The sequence below is a fragment of the Hylobates moloch genome, unplaced genomic scaffold, assembly GCF_009828535.3.
Source record: "Hylobates moloch isolate HMO894 unplaced genomic scaffold, HMol_V3 SCAFFOLD_1, whole genome shotgun sequence".
Classification (NCBI taxonomy): domain Eukaryota; kingdom Metazoa; phylum Chordata; class Mammalia; order Primates; family Hylobatidae; genus Hylobates; species Hylobates moloch.
In genome coordinates this window covers 22786368-22804974 of record NW_026652276.1, presented here as the reverse complement: position 1 = coordinate 22804974, position 18607 = coordinate 22786368, and the positions used below count along the sequence as shown (strand labels likewise).

Here is an 18607-nt window from a genome sequence, read left to right as displayed (position 1 = left end):
GTAACAGAGACAAGGAACCAAGGTTCTTGAGCTCTGAGTTTGGTGGCTTCCTTACAGTATGTCACTTATTCCTTTCGAACAGTTTTTTCTTCAAGAAAAATTAGAAGACAGAAACTACTTTACAGCAGAGCTTAGAAAAACATATCCTAATTGTATCAAAACCTAGTTAACATAAAATTATATTCGTTAATAGTGTAATACCCCTGCAGTGATATTTTCTGAGTTAGGGTTAAAACTGACCCTGTTCTCAAAGAGTATAACCTAATGAAAGGATGAAAACAGAAAAGTGCACAGGAAATGTGTCTATTAACACAGTCTACATTAACAGCATAAGCAGAACAGACAAAGTGAGCTTACCATATCATGAGGAAGGGCTATTAAGAGAATTTCGGCTTACTCTATACTCTTTGGAGCGAATCCGTGTAGTTTTGTAAGTAGGAGAAAATGAGAGACAGAATAAATGGAGAGAGGAAAATGCTCCTAGTGACAATGTAAGGAATGAAACCAGGAGGAGCAGCACAGCCTTTTCCATTCCCCACTCCCCCTGCCAGCTTTGTACAGAGTACACAAGGGGCCCCTGCTTATCTCCCAACAGATGTGGGATAAGGAGGAGGTAAGGGCTTGGGAAAATGCGAGGTCTAAGTGAAAAGGAAGGAAAGAAAAGGGAGTCCAAATGTACCGCTGGATAAAAATGAGCAGCAGTAGGGCTGAGTATCAAGAGATGTGAGCATCTCTCCTTCCCCCAGTGCTCACTGTGGGTGCGCTGCACCAGGCTTGTGGAAGGATTTTGGTCTCAACAGGCTAGAATCTTTCCAGTTCAGAGCATAGAAGTACAGATCTAACTCTTTGCCACCTTACACCATAGGAATTTGCTTCTCAGGAGTCAGGGAAAGATGGAGACTAGAAGCTTTCTTCCTGCCTTCTCAATAACTTTACTATCCGTTGGAAACTCTCCTTGATCTGGGAGACTGGCTGCCTGGTGACAAGAGAAGAGAATGACCCTAGTGATATCTTTTAGGACCCAGCCTGAGCTCTGCTTTTAAAGGTTGCTGGGGAAGCCCCCACTGAGGCATGAGAAAAGGAGGTGCTACCCAGCTAAAGTGGAAAGGGATGAGGCTTTCTCTCTAAGCAAAGAGCATGCCTGTCCTAGCTAACTATGGGGGACCAGCCGGCAAGGCCAAGTAGGCCTTGCAACCTAGGTGGCGCTATTTCTCTACTTTTTAGGTCAAGTTCCTGCAGGAACTTCCTCGAGGTCCCAAGTCCTGCTCCTGGTTTGCTGGCTTGCTCGTGTAAACCACCTTATATTATTTTTTTTTCTAAAAATACTCCAAAGCAATTGAAAGAGTCCCTTCTCCCACCAGCCAGCCCTGGCCCCAGCCCCAGCCCCGGGGAGCGGGCGGGTAGGCGGGGAGGTGGGCCACTGCTTTATTAAACACAGGGAAAACTAATATTTACGGAATAAAATTTATGGAGCAGCCACGAGAATTCGACCCTTTTATGTGCATGTAGAGTGGGGGTTGGGCCAGGCTGGGGGCCTCAGGGAGGGGCCCAAGCCAGGGGGCAGGGCTGGAATACAGCCTGGCTAGGCCAATTTGTCAAAGCAGGGATTTCCCTGGAGTTGCCTTAGGATGAATGATTCTCAACCACTCCTCCTAGCTTTGGGGGTAAGGGCTTTGGGGCAAGAATGTCTGTGGCAGGGCCTCTGGCAGCAATGTTTCTCTAAGGACGTATTTAAGCAATACCCCATGGAGACAGCAACCTTTGGGGATGATGGGGGCAGTGGATGGAAGGTTACTAGCTATGTTCTTACTTAACCTTTTTAGAAAGTCACACATTCTTTTTGAGAACATCAACAAAATTTTGCTCTTAAGATTTTACCTACAATTTTGAGGGATTCACAGGCCTCTGGCCCCGCTGTGATGAAAAACGTCTTGAGTCTGTGCTCTTACAGTACAGGGAATGCCTAGGGTGAAGAACCCATATTTTCTCCAAGCTTGCTGGGGAAGCCTTTCCATTTTCCATGTGCCTCGTAGATACTGAAATTTGACTATCTAAATTATGCTGAAAAGAAACGAAAGATCGGCCGGGCACGGTGGGTCAAACCTGTAATCCCAGCACTTTGGGAGGCCGAGGCAGGTAGATCACTTGAGGTCAGGAGTTTGAGACCAGCCTAGCCAACATGGTGAAACCCCATCTCTATAAAAAATACAAAAATTAGCTGGGCTTGGTGGCGAGCATCTAATCCTAGCTACTCAGGAGGCTGAGGCAGGAGAATCACTTGAACACAGGAGGTGGAGGTTGCAGTGAGCCAAAATTGTGCGATCGTACTCCAGCCTGGGCAACAAGAGCAAGACTCCATTTAAAAAAAAAAAAAAGTAATGAAAGAGCAAAGTAAGCCAGCTGATAGGCTGTTTTTATATAGTTCCCAATTCACTTCGATGACAGTCACTACCACACAGCACACTCTAGGGTCCTGTGGTCTGGGGGTAAAGAAAAGTTATCAGCAGTGACTGGGAATGAGCCTTGGTGGAGCTCTCAGACTCTGCTAGCAGGAAAAAGCATGAGGGTAAGTCCTGGAGTCCTCAAGAGCTCCTTCCTTGAAGAGCCCCTGGGTAGTAGAGCATCCTGTTGAAAGGAGGCAAGGTCATGGGATAAGGAGGTTTACAGTGGGAGACTGGAAAGAAGGACCTAATGTCCTTTCTGGAAAATAAATGTTTTCATTAGTGTATATAATAATGCTGTTAAGAACTCAGCTGTCTGGGCTTAAATTCTGGCTGTCACTTATTAGCTGTATGACCTTTGATAAGTCACTTACTTCTCAAGACCCAATTTCTTAATGGGTTAACAGCATCTTCCTCATATGATGCTATGAGGATCAATGTCAGGTGCTCATTAGAGTACCTGGTATACATTAACTGCTCAATAAATGTTAGCTATTTATTATTGTTGTTATTATAATTATTTTATTATTGTTTGACCATCTTCTCTCGAGACTTGACATCAGGACAGAAACACCACTATATATACAGGATATATGAATAAGGAGGCATTTAACCATCAAAAGTAAATAAACCAGAAATGGGATAGGGGTGATGGCTCATGCCTGTAATCCCAGCACTTTGGGAGGCTGAGGTGGGCAGATCACTAGAGCCCAGGAGTTCAAGACCAGCCTGTTCAACATGGCAAAGCCTTGTCTCCATACACAAAAAAATACAAAAATTAGCTATGTGTGGTGTGTGTGCCTTTAGTCCTAGTTACGCAGGAGGATGAGGCGGGAGGATCGATAAACTACCCCACGTGGTAGTTTAACCTGTTGCCTATACTTTGGAAGCAAAGAGAAAAATGCATCCAAGTTTGGCAAAGGAAAGCAGCAATCATCTATCTGTCTTGTGCCCACCATCAAGAGAGTTCTTGAGATTGAAGTTTCCGAATGGAGGCTTAGCTCTGGCAACTGCAGAAAAGTTTACGAAGAATCTGAAGGACTGGACTGATGGCTAGACTTCATCCAGAGACAACAATGGGGTGGGACCCAGTGAAGGAAGTGAATTGGGTTATGAGTTCCACAGCATAAGTAATCCCAAAAGCAGAGAGTATGAGTGCTTTTTATTCCATGCAAAAGAGAGAAGTGGGTCTCTGAGGAGTATCTGGGGCTGGCTGGCTAGAGACGCTAGGGAAAGGTAGACAGGGCTTCCTGAGTGTGTGCTGCTTTCTTGCTGACTTGCCCTATATACCTAAAGTCCATGGTAGAAACTTGAACCTACAGAACCTCCACCAAAAGAGAGGAGAGCACGGGATTCTCAGAGACTGGCTTCCATTTGAAGAGGGAAGGCCAATTCCCTGTGGGCCTGTCAACATGAACTTCAGTTCTCTCGCCCTTACAGTAGGCCTCTGACTGTATCACTATTTTAGAAATATTGCTGCCATGTAAGCTTCTTTCAAGGTGAAGCTTGGAAGCCATTCTCCAAGTCCATCCTCAGCAGCTGAGGCCACCACAGGTTAACTGAAGAGCCCCCTTGGCTTCTTCCTCTTGACCTTTGACAGCTGAGGTCTATGCAGAGGGCCTGAAGTACCCTAGAAAAAAGGGAACCCAAGTTAGTAGGGGTTTTGAAATAGTTCTACTGAAATTAGGAAAGGAACTTTCTTCCTCTCATGGCTCCTGGTTAGGATGAGGCCTTTTTTTTTTTTTTTTCACCCAGGCTGGAGTACACGGGCACAATCAGAGCTCACTGCAGCCTTGAACTCCTGGGCTCGAGCAATCCGCCTGCCTCAGCCTCCAAAGGAGCTGAGACCACAGGCACATGCTGCCATATCTGGCTAATTTTGTTTTTTGTAAAGATAGGGTTTCACTTTGTTGCCCAGGCTGGTATCAGACTCCTGGCTTCAAGTGATCCTCCTGCCTTGGCCTCCCACAGGTTGTGATAACAAGCATGAGCCACCATGCCCGGCTAGAAAGAAGAGGCATTCAGGAAGTGTCTGACATAGGTATTTTGAAGTCTATGTCAGACAGCAAATGTAATATAAGACCCTAAGCAGGAGATGTAGATTCCCTTCTCCCCCAAGGAATAGCCTCGCTGACTATCACTGGTCATCACTGGCCATCACCGGAAGTGGGATAAGGTGAAAGAGGAGTCAAGGCACATCATTTGTACAAGAACTACAGAGAAGGGACACCAAGGGAAGATGTGCAAGACCATGACTCTCCATCTAGACACATACAATTTGGAGCCTGGTCACAAATATCCCTCAATATTTTTGAGGCAGTGCCAATGAAGCAGCAATTCCAGGGACCACCGGCTTGGGGGCTATAGGTGCCAACTCTCAGAACACCATCCAGGAAGCTGCTCATGACTCACCGTGGACTTTTTCTCAGGCACTGAGAGGATTGGGGCTGAGGAGACCAGTTGTTCTGGCTGGTTTACACACTGCCTATCGATTCCTTGCAGGGAAGCACTGTCTGAGGTATGAGGATCTCCTGAAATCAAAAAGATCAAGAGAAGATAGTGATAAATGCCTTCTTCTTACCAGGAAGATATTAGCATTTACCAAGCATTCTGATAAAGGCCAGGGTTTGGTACAAATATATAAGCAGACAGAAGTAGCCACAAGTCCAACTTCCAGCTGACTTTCAGAAAGCCCTGTTTCTGCTATAAAGATTTCCCCAGGCCCACTTTCAGCAGGTAGGATGAGAGTTTCCTTGACTCAAAATAGCCAGCTGCTCTTCTACATATTCCCTGACATGTCTCAGGTATGGAGATTAATTTTTTTTTTTTAAAGAGATGAGGTTTTTGCTATGTTGTCCAGGCTGGTCTCAAACTCCTGGCCTTTCCCACCTCGGCCTCCCGAAGTGCTGGGGTTACTGGTGTGAGCCACTGCACCCAGCCAGGGAAACTAATCTTTCTCCTGGTTCTTTTGCTAACCCTTCTAAGTACCTAGACCAGTGCTATCCAATCGAACTTTCTGCAATGATGGAAATGTTCTGTGTCTGCACTAACTTGGTAGCCACCAGCCACATGCGGCTACTAATCACTTGAAATGTGGCTAGTGCAAAAGAGAAAATACATTTTCAGTTTTATTTGCTTTTTTATTAATTTAAACTTAAATGGTTATATGTGGCTAGAAAACTATCATATTGGACAGCATAAACCTAGATCCCAATTGTATCCTCACACAGACTGGGTACCTCTGGAGTGCTCACCAGTGCCTTGATGCTTCTGTCCCGCTTGGACCTCTTGTTTGGTGACTGCCATATACAGATTCTGCAGATTCATGACAAAGGGCTTTCCATCACCAATGCTGCATGCCTCTGGCAGTTTCTGCAAGAGAGAGGAGATACTGTCATTGGTTACACTGTATTGCTAGAGAAGTGATCTAATACCCCACATGCAGAACTGGCATCAACCCCAAATGAATTAATACAAAGCAGTTAGATCCAATAGGGGGTGTCCATATCCAAGTCTGGTGGCACCACTATAAAGATTTCTTGAGACAGCTCCTCTGAAGGGCAACTCCAAATGTATATCTTATTTCCCCTAATCCTTAGGTCTATTATGTTTTCCCATGAATACCCTATAGATTTCTAGGCTCTTTTTCCAAAGGGATGATTTCTTAGAGGGCTATTTTAGGAAATTATTTCCCCTAAATTTTCCCTGAGCTGAACAAATTACTATTTTCATTAAATTCATTCCTAAACTAGAGAAAAATGATAAAATTCAGGATAAAGGAGAGAGAGCAAAATGGTAATGACAGACTGAGAGGCAAGAAACAATTATGGAGCTGTGATGTTCAGGCAGAGGAGACAGGAAAAACAAAGCTGACAAAGCTTTTGAGGTCCCCAGCCATTTTCCATTCCCCACTGCTGTCCCACCCTCCTTTACTATCACCCACATGCTCACAGTGGGCTGAGATTCCCCCAAGGGGGTGAAAACCGTTCTTGAGGGGTAAAAAAACTGACTCTTTTAAAGTATAAAGCGTGCACACACACACATACACAGAATACATAAATAATTTTTTGGTATATCTGTGGCATTAAAATTTCCTGAGAGGGAGTGATTAGGCAAAAAATGTCTTAAAAGGTTCCTTAGGGAAGTGATAACTTTTAAAAGGCTGAGAAACACTGCTATGATTACATTATATTTATCTGTTTCCTTCACTACAGAATGAACTGTGGACTTATATCCACAGCAAAATACTTTGCCTAGTTGTAGTTTCATACACTTGGCTGAACTGGGTTAAGGTAATGGCTGAAGACTGAACAAAGTGCGATAAAAATGAGATGAAAGAGTAGAGTATCTAGTGGTCCCAAACCTGGCTGCACTTCGGAATCTTGGAAAGGGCCCAGAACTATTTCACCTGTCCCTAGGCGTGCAAATCACCATGGTTCCCAGCCAAGTTAGCAGGTCCCCAAGAGCAGCCATGCCAGCAGCTCACATGGGAACCAACCCAAGAATCCTGGATTGGCCCATATCTTGGGTCAGGGGCACCTTTTTGTGCTGTAAGGGCATTCATTTCTGAAAGCCCTCTCATGGGAGAAGAATAGAAAAGAGAAAGTGTGAGAAGCAGGAAAGCAGGTGCTGAACCAGTCAGGATAGCTGAAAACCTTGTTGATTACCAGGAAATGTCACATACATTTCTACTCCAACCCTATCCCCATAAAGACTATATCAGGCCTGGACTTTCACTGGAAACCACAGGCAATGAATCAGAGCCCCGAGTCCAAACTTTGCCTCTAGCCAGTAATCACACTAGAGTCTAACAGCCCTCTGGCAGCATTCCCTGAGGAATGAACTGAAACAGGGAAGGTAAACTCTCAGGCCACACCACCTCTACCCTACCTCACTCTCCTTCCTAAGTTCAGCTCTCTTAACTCCCAAGACACTGCCTTCAAAGGAGGGTTCTCTCCTCCACAGACAGAGAGCCCTGATGGTGGGGAGGCAAACAGCTGCCCTCCTTCCTTATATATTGACCTCTAGCATCTCCCTTCATACTACCCAAGAAATGTAGCCTCTCTTAGGGTCACTCATACGTGACTTGGTAGGCACTGTGCTGTCTACACAAATGGGTTAGGTAGAATGAGGCAGTCTAGAGTCATTTCCTCCTGCCCTTTCCATGGAATCAAACAGATTCATCAGTTTTTCAGCGAGACCTTCACTCAGCTCAAGTATTTAACCTCAAAACGAAGTGCCAGAAATGCTGGACCTGAGTCTAAATGTGGAACCTAATCTAAGCCCTTCCTCTGTCCTGCCCCTTCTCAGAGAGATCTGGTCCTGCAGTTGCTGGCAAAGTTATTCCACCTGACTATCTATTCTCAGAATAGTCCTAGGAACAGCATATTGCTAGAATTGTCGAATACTTAATATATGCTAGACATGGCCAGGCGTGGTGGCTCACGCCTTAATCCCGCACTTTGGGAGGCTGAGGCAGGCAGATCACGAGGTCAGGAGAACGAGACCACGGTGAAACCTCATCTCTACTAAAAAAGACAAAAAATTGGCAGGGCGTGGTGGCGGGCGCCTGTAGTCCCAGCTACTCGGGAGGCTGAGGCAGCAGAATGGTGTGAACCCAGCAGGCGGAGCTTGCAGTGAGCTGAGATTGCACCACTGCACTCCAGCCTGGGTGACAGAGCAAGACTCTGTCTAAAAAAAAAAAATATATATATATATATATGCTAATATATATATGCTAATATATATGTGCTTATATATGCTTATATATATGCTAATATATATATGTGCTTATATATATATGCTAGACATTGCTCTAAGTACTTAAAATGTATTAAACCATTTTTGTGTTTTCTACTACTACTTCCCTGGCATCTAGAAGAACCCTGAGCTCACGGTAGAGGCTCAGTACTATGTGTGAATGATTGAGCATGGCAGGCACTAGCACGACCCCGTTTGGCTGAGATGGTCCCAGCTAGTAAGTGGTGGCACAGGGTTAGAGTCTGGACAGTCTGGCTTCAGGGCCCGCACATATAATTACTATCCTATTTACTTCCCCGAACAGCAGAATTTTGGTCAAAAGGGCAATCCAGCTTCTCCCAGGATCACAACCTGCAATCCTTCACATCCCAGATCACCTGCCATCCAGCTGAGGAACAAGCTCCCCAAGGTGACAAGAAAAGGGAGCAGATAAAAAGGAGACAACTGGACCAGGTTGGAACCCATGGGGGCTGAGAGACCATACTCTTAATCCCATTCTAGCCATTCCCCATTATCACGGATTCCTTGGGCCTCATTCTCAGTGTATACTAGGGAAGAGAGGTGGAGAGGCAGGAGCTTGGGAAAGAGAAACATTAGCTCCTGGGGCAGGACAATGGTAGTGGCTACCTGGGGCAGGCGGCAGAGATCAAAGGGAGAACGCTGGAGTCAGGAGTAAGTAAAGTAAATAGTGCCCCCTGCTATAAGTGCAACTGAGCCAGGAGCACGATGTACCGACCACAATGTGGGTCACTGCCCAAAGTGGGGACAGAAAGAAGAGTCAGGTCAGCCTACCTGTAGAACGTGTTCATCTGATTAACCCATAATCAATTCTAGTAGGCAAAAAAGTTACTGAGAGTCTACTATGTGCCAGGCACTACAGGATTCAAGGCAGGGGAAACAGATGCATCAATCCTTCCCTCAAAACAGGTCTGAGTTAATACAAAGATAGTAACTCAGAGTCCCTACTTCAAAGAGTTCATATTTGCATGTGGGAGATAGGCAGACATATGTTGTTTTGTTTTATTTTTCAAGTGATTTGCTATAGCAGAGTTCTCAACGAAGGGTAATAGGGAACCAGAGAAGAAAGGGATGAATTGAACACAAGAGTTCTGCAAAAAGCACCAGAGGTGGTGACATCAAGACAAGCATTGCAAAGTTAGACTTTGGATGTGCTGGAAGTAAGTGAAGCATAAAGGTGTGAAGACAGGGTATGTGGATGTGTCTCATGGGAAGCAAGACTAGAAGGCTAAGTTCACATTCACTAGTTTGCAAAGGACTTCATTTTCTGAATTAAGGTTATGCCCATGGGAATTTCCTTTTGTTTCATAAAGTGGCTTTCTCTACTCTACAACTGTTTGCCAAAGCTTCCTCGGCTCCAAACTAGTATTGATGGAACAATGAGGAATCCAGAGCTTCTTCCAGGCTTCCCTTTTTAGACTCTCTGTTACATTTACCTAAACTCTTAGTACTTCCTCATTACTTACTTCTAGTAGTGTGATTTTTCAACAGCCACAAGAGCTATATTACTCTCCCATCTCCAATGCACTGGGACTTTGGACCCTGGTATACAGCCATATCAGAAACTTTAGGCAAACCAAAGTGACAGAAACCCTGTAGGGCATTTTATTTCCCCTTCTTGTCCCTACTGCAGCCCATCTTCGTTCTGAGGGTCCAACCTCCCCTCTTTAGAGGTAACTCTTATCTTCATGAGGTCTAAACTCACTCCCAGTGGTCCAGAAAGCCCAAGACTCTCTCAGGATTTGCTGGAGAGCTTCCAATTAGCATTTTCAACTACAAATACGTAATCTGCCTCTCCTCCCTGCCTCACTCCTCCTTTCCTCTGAGACTGTTTCAGAAAAGAAACTTCTAGAATCCTGGGTAAGAAAGGCTAGATCTGGTCTACTGCTTACCCTATAAATATGGGCCCACGGTCTGAGGATACAGGTTTAATGAAGAAAAAGGGAAAACGAGCTAACTGGAGCTCTCCAGAGTCAGCCTTTGAGCATGTCTTTGGTTCTGGCACCCGCCCCAGAAACTGGCACAGCCCCGAGACCCTGGCACTGACCATCACAATATCACAAGGACAGGGCCCACAACACGTGACTTCCCTAAGAGTAAGAACTCCGCTCCTCTCTCTTGCAATGTGGTAAACATTGCTGGTCTAGATACAAACTTCCTTCCCTCGGGAGCCCAGATCTCCATTTAGGGAATCATGGCGATGTTCACCATCAGCTTCCCTTAGGAATAAGAGCATATTAGAAAACTCTTCTAAGGTCTCAAATGGCCAAGGAGTTTGCCAGAATAAAGAGAAAGGTACAAGAAACATAATTTAGGAAGAAGACTCTAATGAGAAGGACTCTTCAAGAAACGTTAACTCCCCCTTTGCCAATCCATTCATATTTAACAAATATTCGCTGATCATCTACTGTGGTGTTTGGGATTATTTAGATGCTGGGAATATGGTAGTGAACAAAAGAGATAAAATTCCCTGCTCTCTTAAGTTTACATTCTAGAGGGGAGATTACCAACAAATATATAGCTAATTAAAATGTATACTCTGTGAGATGGTACTATTACCATCCAAACGAAATCCCTAAATCAAAGATAACCTGAAATGGCCCTGGGTCCATGACACAGACCCAACTGCAGTAGTAAAAGGCTGACAGTCAGAAGGAAAGATGAACCCAACGTGCGAGGATAGTATCAAGGTTTAAAAAAGAAAGTCCAAAGTAGGTTCTCACTCAAATAGGAAGAAGCAAGGCTATTCAGGAATTAGAAAAAAAATTACTAGAAAAAAAAAAAGAAATACACTTTAAGTTCTGGCCTTAAGATCTCAAAGATGTGGATTTGTACCTAAGGTGGTCTTCTATTTGCTAGTTGTGACACTGTGGGCAAGCCATCATACTTAATGGTTTATTTTGAGAGAGAGAGGAGGGAAAAGAGAGAGACACTGGGAGTCAGGTACTGAGGGATCAAAACTAACAATATTTACATCACAGAATGTGTGAAAGGATTAAATGAGAAGGTCGAGTAAATGCCCAAGAAATGTCTGTTCCTTCCCTTTGCAAGGCACACTGAGACTTTTCTTGCCTGGCCCTACTCCAGTGAGTGCTAAGTGGACTCAAGAAATGCCCTAATGATAAAGTACATAGAGAAACTAGGTCTGATCTAATTACAGATGGTCCCTGACTTAGGATTTTTCTATTTTACTGGTGATGTGAAAGTGATAGGCATTCAATACACTCCTTGACCTATGATGGGGCTATCTTTGGATAGTCTCAGAAGTCAAAAACGCACTTACAACTCAGGATATTTTCTTTCTTTCTTTCCTTTTTTTTTTTTTTTTTTTTTTTTTTTTGAGATGAAGTCTCACTCTGTCTCCCAGGCTGGAGTGCAGTGGTGTAATCTCCGCTCACTGCAACCTCTCTCTCCCAGGTTCAAGCGATTCTCCTGCCTCAGCCTCCTGAGTAGCTGGGACCATAGGCACCTGCCACCACGCCTGGCTAATTTTTGTATTTTTAGTAGAGATGGTGCTGCACCATGTTGGCCAGGATGGTCTCAAACTCCTGACCTCAGGTGATCCACCCACCATGGCCTCCCAAAGTGCTGGGGTTACAGGCGTGAGCCACCACGCCCGGCTCTGCTATTTTCAACTTAGGATGGATTTATTGGGATGCGGACCCATCGTAAGTTGAGGAGCATCTGTATTAACTTCTCTTCACTGGCATCCCAAAGCATACTATTATCTAGTAATACAGTGACCAGTCAAGGTCTAGATCAGGGAGACACAGAAATCTACCCAGTAACCTGTGGGTAGTTCACTGTCCCCCATCACCACACTAGCCGACTCCTCGGTCTCTAGTAATGACTGAGGCAGCATGGCTTTTGCATCAGAAGGTCCTGGGTTTAAATCCTGGGTTTGCCAGTTACCAGGTGTGTTACTAACCCCTTTTAGCCTCTGTTCCCTTACCAGAAAAATGAGGAGACCAACAGCTACTTTGATGAGGCTAATGGAAGGATTCCATGGGATGATATGTTAAAGGGTGCCTATTCAGTAGGTATTGTCTCCCTACCTCCCCAAAATAGCCCCTGCTTCTCAAAGCTCTCCTTTACTCTCCAATTCTTCAGGAACTACCCAAGAGGCCAAAGTTTCATCTTCATTCTCTCCACCCTCTTTTTTGGGTGGCAAGTATAACAGTGAAGAGTAAAGCTGCTACTCTCTCCAGAAGCACACAAAGCACAAACAGCTTGCTTCCAACAACATTTTAGCAAGAGTATTCTGCACAGCCCAACTGATCCCGCAATGCTTGAACCAAGAACTCTCTCACCACCATTTCCTGCTTTCTAATGTGGCTTGTGCAAATGCTCTGCTATGTCATTTCCATTTTTAAGTAATATACACTCAATAAGAGCTATCTGGAAAATACAAAAATACGACCTGCAGATATAGGCCATAAAAATAGCTAACAGTCAAATGGTTTTTGTTGGGATTAATTTCACAGTTTCCTCAGAGTCTGAGAGAAAAAACTACTAGGACAGAGAAAAGAGATAGGGTGGTGATATCTAGATTTTTAGAAGACAACTGTTTCATTCTCCTTTCTCCTCATTTCAAATTTTCCACAGCGGCTCACTTGGATGAGCTACCTCTGAGTTTCAGGCAATATCCAACCCTGATACTGGGTCTGTCTCTTTGTCCTCACAGAATACCCCTCTATCAGTTCACTGATCAGAAACCTTGGTGATTTGGGAGAAAATATAGTGCCCTAAATACACAAGGCACACTGCCCTTGAAGGTCCGAATATGAAACTGAAGACAGAGCTAACACTGCCCTGTGTTTGGTCTGATTTAGCTTTGTTTGGGTCTGTGCCTGCAACAAGGCCTTCCCTGATTATTCTGCCCTGCTGCTGCCGACCTCGCCATGCTCTATGATTAGCCTCCAGCTCCTGAGCATCCACTCAGTGCTGGGCTATAACGAAAAAGAACACAGAGAAACCCAAACTTAATCTTGTGTTTAGGGACCTTGCAAATTAATTAAATCATAGTTCAACTCACCCCCAACCCCCCAACACCTTTTAAAACAAGATAGGAGAATGGATGCAGCCATACAGTCATATACGCAAACATCCATGTATGCAATCTTGTCAAGTTACTGAATCACTTTCTTTGTGGCCTCCCTTCACAGTGAGATAATTTTGCTGCCTCTCTCTCATGATGCTGGACATGCAATGGAGTAAGATAGGTGCAGAGTTCAAAACAGTTTGAGACAAAGTTCAGGTCCTATGTATACAATTCAGATTTTTCTGGTTCAGTCTGAGGTCTGGCTAGCTCTCTGGACTGCAGGGTCAGAAGAGGAGGGGGATGTGAAGAAAGACTATAAAAAGAAGTCCAGCTTCCTTCCTTCCCTCCCTACCTCCTTCCTTCCTTCCTCCTTCCCTCCCTCTTTCCTTCCTTCCTCCTTCCCTCCCTCTTTCCTTCCTTCCTTTTTCTTTCTTTCTTTCCTCTTTTCTTCCCTCTGTTGCCCAGGCTGGAGTGTAGTCGGCTCGCTGCACACTCCCTGCCTCCGGCTCCCGTGATTCTCCTGCCTCGGCCTGCGGGCTGCTTCGGTTTGCGGGCGCGCGCCACCACCCTTGCCTGGTTTTTGTCCTTTGGCTGGAGGCGGGGTATCGCCATGTTGGCCAGGCTGGTCTCCAGCTCCTGACCTCCAGTGGTCTGCCCGCCTCGGCCTCCCGAGGTGCTGGGACTCCAGACGGAGTCTCGCTCACTCGGTGCTCGGTGTTGCCCGGGCTGGAGTGCGGTGGCATGGTCTTGGCTCGCTGCAGCCTCCGCCTCCCAGGGTGCTAGGATTGCAGCCTCTGCCCGGCCGCCGCCCTGTCTGAGAAGTGGGGAGCGTCTCTGCCTGGCCGCCTATCGTCTGGGATGTGAGGAGCGCCTCTGCCCGGCCGCCCAGTCTGGGAGGTGAGGAGCGCCTCTGCCCGGCCGCCGCCCCGTCTAGGAAGTGAAGAGCGTCTCTGCCTAGCCGCCCATCGTCTGGGATGTGAGGAGCGCCTCTGCCCGGCCGCCCCATCTGGGAAGTGAGGAGCACCTCTGCCTGGCCGCCCACCGTCTGGGATATGAGGAGAGCCTCTGCCCGGCCGCCCCCGTCTGGGAAGTGAGGAGCGCTTCTGCCAGGCCGCTCCGTTTGGGAAGTGAGGAGTGCCTCTGCCCGGCTGCCACCCCATCTAGGAAGTGAGGGGCGTCTCTGCCCGGCCGCCCCATCTGGGAAGTGAGGGGCGCCTCTGCCTGGCCGCCCATCATCTGCGAAGTGAGGTGCGCCTCTGCCCGGCTGCCCATCATCTGCGAAGTGAGGTGCGCCTCTGCCCCGCTGCCCCGTCTGGGATCTGAGGAGGGCCTCTGCCCGGCTGCTCCGTCTAGGAAGTGAGGAGCGCCTCTGCCCAGCTGCCCCGTCTGGGAAGTGAGGAGCGTCTCTGCCCAACTGCCCCGTCTGGGATGTGAGGAGCTCCTCTGCCCGGCCGCCATCCCGTCTAGGAAGTGAGGAGCGCCTCTGCCCAGCCGCCCATCGTCTGGGATGTGAGGAGCGCCTCTGCTCGGCCGCCCCGTCTGGGATGTGAGGAGCGCCTCTACCCGGCCGCCCCGTCTGGGATGTGAGGAGCGCCTCTGCCCGGCCGCCCCGTCTGGGAAGTGAGGAGCGCCTCTGCCTGGCCGCCCTGTCTGGGAAGTGAGGAGCGCCTCTGCCCGGCCGCCCCGTCTGGGATGTGAGGAGCGCCTCTGCCCGGCCGCCACCCCGTCTAGGAAGTGAGGAGCACCTCTGCCCGGCCACCACCCCGTCTAGGAAGTGAGGAGCGCCTCTGCCCCACCGCCCATCGTCTGGGATGTGAGGAGTGCCTCTGCCTGGCCGCCCTGTCTGGGAAGTGAGGAGCTCCTCTGCCCGGCCGCCCCGTCTGGGAGGTCTACCACGGAGGCCAGACCCAATGTGGGAGTTGGATGTGGTAGCTCACGCCTGTAGTCCCAGCACTTTGGGAGGCCGAGGCGGGTTGATCACTTGAGGCTAGGAGTTCGAGACCAGCCTGGCCAACATGGCAAAACATATGAAAAATACAACAGACAAACCAACCAACCAACCCAGCAACAACAAAACAGGTCTACCCTGGAGTCATACTCTAATATTTTCTATTTTCCTCCCTTTCTGATCCTTTATCCCACTTTCTTTTTCTTCCTCTTCCTTCTCCTTTTTCTTTGTCAAAGACATAGAGGATTGAGTTATTATCATTGATCCATACAAAGTCCCTCTCTCATTTATTTTCTTTAATTCCCACCCCCCATTTCTATTCCCCATCTTCCCATGTGCAACCTTCCCAATATGTTTGATATGCATCTTTTTGTTTGTATGTATTTTTAGAAAATGTTTATTGTTTTGTGTGCAAAAAAAATTAATAAAAAAAATTAATAAAAAAAGAGAGGTCCAAACAGAAGGCTTGAATAATATTAGTAAGATTAACTTTGTAAATGCTTTCTATGTGCTAGGTACTAGGCTATGCATTTTGACACATTACTGCAATTAACCTCCACTGTTACCCTATCAGTTGGGCTCTAAAATCATTCTCATTTTATTTATTTTTGGGTTTTTTTCTTATTTACTTGTCATGACTTGAAGCCCAATCTCATTTTATATATAAGAAAACAAAGGCTTGAAGAGATTAAGTAACTTGACTAAGGTCACAGCAGAATGGGGAAACAGAAGGCCCAGAAAGTTGAGCTCTAGAACCTACACTTGAATCTCTACACTATAATGCCTCTTACCAACGAGACATCCATTTCTCCTTCCCATCTCCTACCCCTGTAAGGAAGTTGGTCCCTGTTCTGAGGTCTAGTGGTACTAGAAGCTGGCTCTCACTTCCCTTCTTAAATCTCCAAATAGCTCAAGAGGCTGAAAGAGGGAAAAGACAAAATGCCCTCTAGAAAAGGAAAGCCTTACTTCACCCCTTGAGAGTCCTCCAAGTATACTGGAAAATCAGAAAAATGCATCTCTGGTATGGGAAGTCTCTAGACTTGAATCTCCTTTTAAAATAAGTACAGCCCCTCAGAGTCATAGCAGGAAGGCCCCTCAGCTCTGCCCCCAAAGAAAAATAATGGTAAAGGGAGTGGAAGTGAAGGTGGGGGCGGGGCAGCTGCTCTCATAAGAGCCCTTTGTGGTGGCTGCCTCTGAAAGGAGGTTTTGCTAGACAAGGTGGAACTTCTCAAGGTGACAAGCAAGTGGTACAGACTGAGCTGTGACCCTCTGCTTGCTCTATAACCACCCCCTCCCCTTTGGAGGGCCAGAGCCTAAACTGTCCCTGAAGCCCCACCCAGCCCCAACACAAACCATGGCTTTCTAGTCTGGAGGGCAACTAACGAGCAGCAGAGGGGCTCGGGGAACGAAAGTGGTTTCCTGGGGGGGACGGATCCTCAGAGCCCCTCAGAAAGTGTAGGAGCAACTCTCATTCCTTCTTTTCTCTACTCCCACTCCTTCTCCAAGAAGAACAAGCAGCTCCTGTCAGCTCTGGCTCAGGGAAGGGGCTCCGACCAGCCTAGCAGGGGAACAAGCAGTTTGAACATTATTTTAGCACCTCTCTCAAATACAGCCACCTCAACATCCTCTTCCCAAATGGAAATGAAACAATGTGGTAGAAACTGGAAAGAACAAAAGCATCAGATTTAATAACAAAAAGAAAATCACAGCTATAAGACAGATAGTCTGGCTCTGAAAGCTCTTCATCCCTGCCCTGTGCTACTAGCACTGTGCAGGAGTGCAGATTCCTTTTTTTTTTTCCCCTGTCTTAGTGGAGAAGAGAGGACAGTCAACTGGGTGTGTAGGGCACAAAGTTGATTTAGAGTACCCTGCAGTATTCTCTGTAGGACCTCCACCACCAAAAGGATTCTCTTTCACTCCAGATTACACGCTTGACAGCTGGGAACACAGCCCACAGCAGCCAGGTTCTCATGGACTCCCTGCCCCCATCCCGCCTGCTGCCTGCCTCTCTGCAGGGTGACAGTGTCTTCTCTGCCCTGAGAAATCGTACTCTATAGGGTGATGCACCACCTCCCCCACCTGCCACACACACTCGAAATAAGGTACTGATCTTCATGACCTTGAGGAGGTAAAGATTTCTTAACAGGACACAAACCATAAAGGAAAAGGTTGATAAATTGGACTAGATTAAAATTAAGAACTTCTGTTCATCTAAAGAGACACTTAAGAGAGCAAAAAAGCAAGCTATAATGTAGGAGAAAACACTTGCAATACATATAACCAACAAAGACCTCATTTCCAAAATATATTAAAAACTCTCAAAAATCAGTAAGAAAAACTTAGTCATACCTAAGGCTTAGTCATATTCAAATGACTGATAATTACATAAAAATGTATAGAATCTCATTGAGAAAATTAAAACCACAACAGGATATCTCTACATATTCATCATAATGGCTAGAAGGAAAAAGGATGATAATATCAAGTGTTGACAAAGACATAGTACAACCAGAATTCTCCTAAACTGCTTGTGTGGTTATAAATTGATACAGTCATTTTGGAAAACAGTTTGGCAGTATCTATTAAATCTAAAAATATACACACCTATGACCTAGCCATTCCACTTCTATGTATTTCCCCAACACAAGTAGGTAAATAAGTTGTGGTATAGCTTTACAATAAAATATTACACAGAAGTGAAATGTTAAAAGTATGGCTACAAAGAGCAACATAGATGAATTTCATTAATATTTCGGGCCAGGTGCGTGGCTCACACCTGTAATCCCAGCACTTTGGGAGGCCAAGGCAGGAGGATTGCTTGAGCCCAGGAGTTCGAGGCTACAGTGAGCTCTGATTGTGCCACTGCAAGCCAGCCTGGGCGACAGAGTGAGACCCTGTCTCAAGAAAAGAAAAAAAAAAAATTAACATTTTATTGAGTAAAAGAAGTCACACACAAAAGAGTATATACTATATTATTCCATCAAAAACAAGCAAAATTAATGATTATATTAGAAGTCAGGAAAGTGGTGTTACCCTTTGGAGGTGGTAGATATTGGCAGATAACAGGCAGGTACTTCTGAGTACTGGAAAATTTCTAGCTCTTGATTTGGGTGCTGGTTACACAGCTATGTTAATTTTGTAATAATTCTTTAAGCTGTACACTTCTGATATGGGCACTTTCCTACATGCATTTTATACTTCAACTTTTTTTTTTTTTTTTTTTTTGAGATGGAGTCTCACTCTGTTGCCCAGGCTGGAGTGCAGTGGCGTGATCTCAGCTCACTGCAAGCTCCGCCTCCTGGGTTCATGCCATTCTCCTGCCTCAGCCTCCGGAGTAGCTGGGACTACAGGTGCCTGCCACCACACCTGGCTAATTTTTTTTTTTTTTTGTATTTTTTA

The 18607-nt window shown here is 46.1% G+C and overlaps 1 protein-coding gene across 4 annotated transcripts in view; it reads right to left on the bottom strand.

Annotated features, from left to right (window-relative positions):
• Positions 1 to 3584: 3584 nt before the first annotated feature.
• The window catches only part of NHEJ1 (non-homologous end joining factor 1), an 88147-nt gene continuing 73124 nt past the window's right edge, over positions 3585 to 18607 (bottom strand). For 3 of the 4 annotated variants that reach the window (XM_032754459.2, XM_032754460.2, XM_058425364.1), the window contains exons 6-8: positions 5696 to 5813; positions 4854 to 4972; positions 3585 to 4071 (exon numbers count right to left, since the gene is read on the bottom strand). In XM_032754459.2, coding sequence (XP_032610350.1) covers positions 3997 to 4071; positions 4854 to 4972; positions 5696 to 5813 — 312 coding nt within the window. In that variant the 3' untranslated portion in view covers positions 3585 to 3996. Of the gene's footprint in view, positions 4072 to 4853; positions 4973 to 5680; positions 5814 to 18607 lie in introns of all 4 variants that reach the window. The other variant, XM_032754458.2, reaches the window with a different exon arrangement.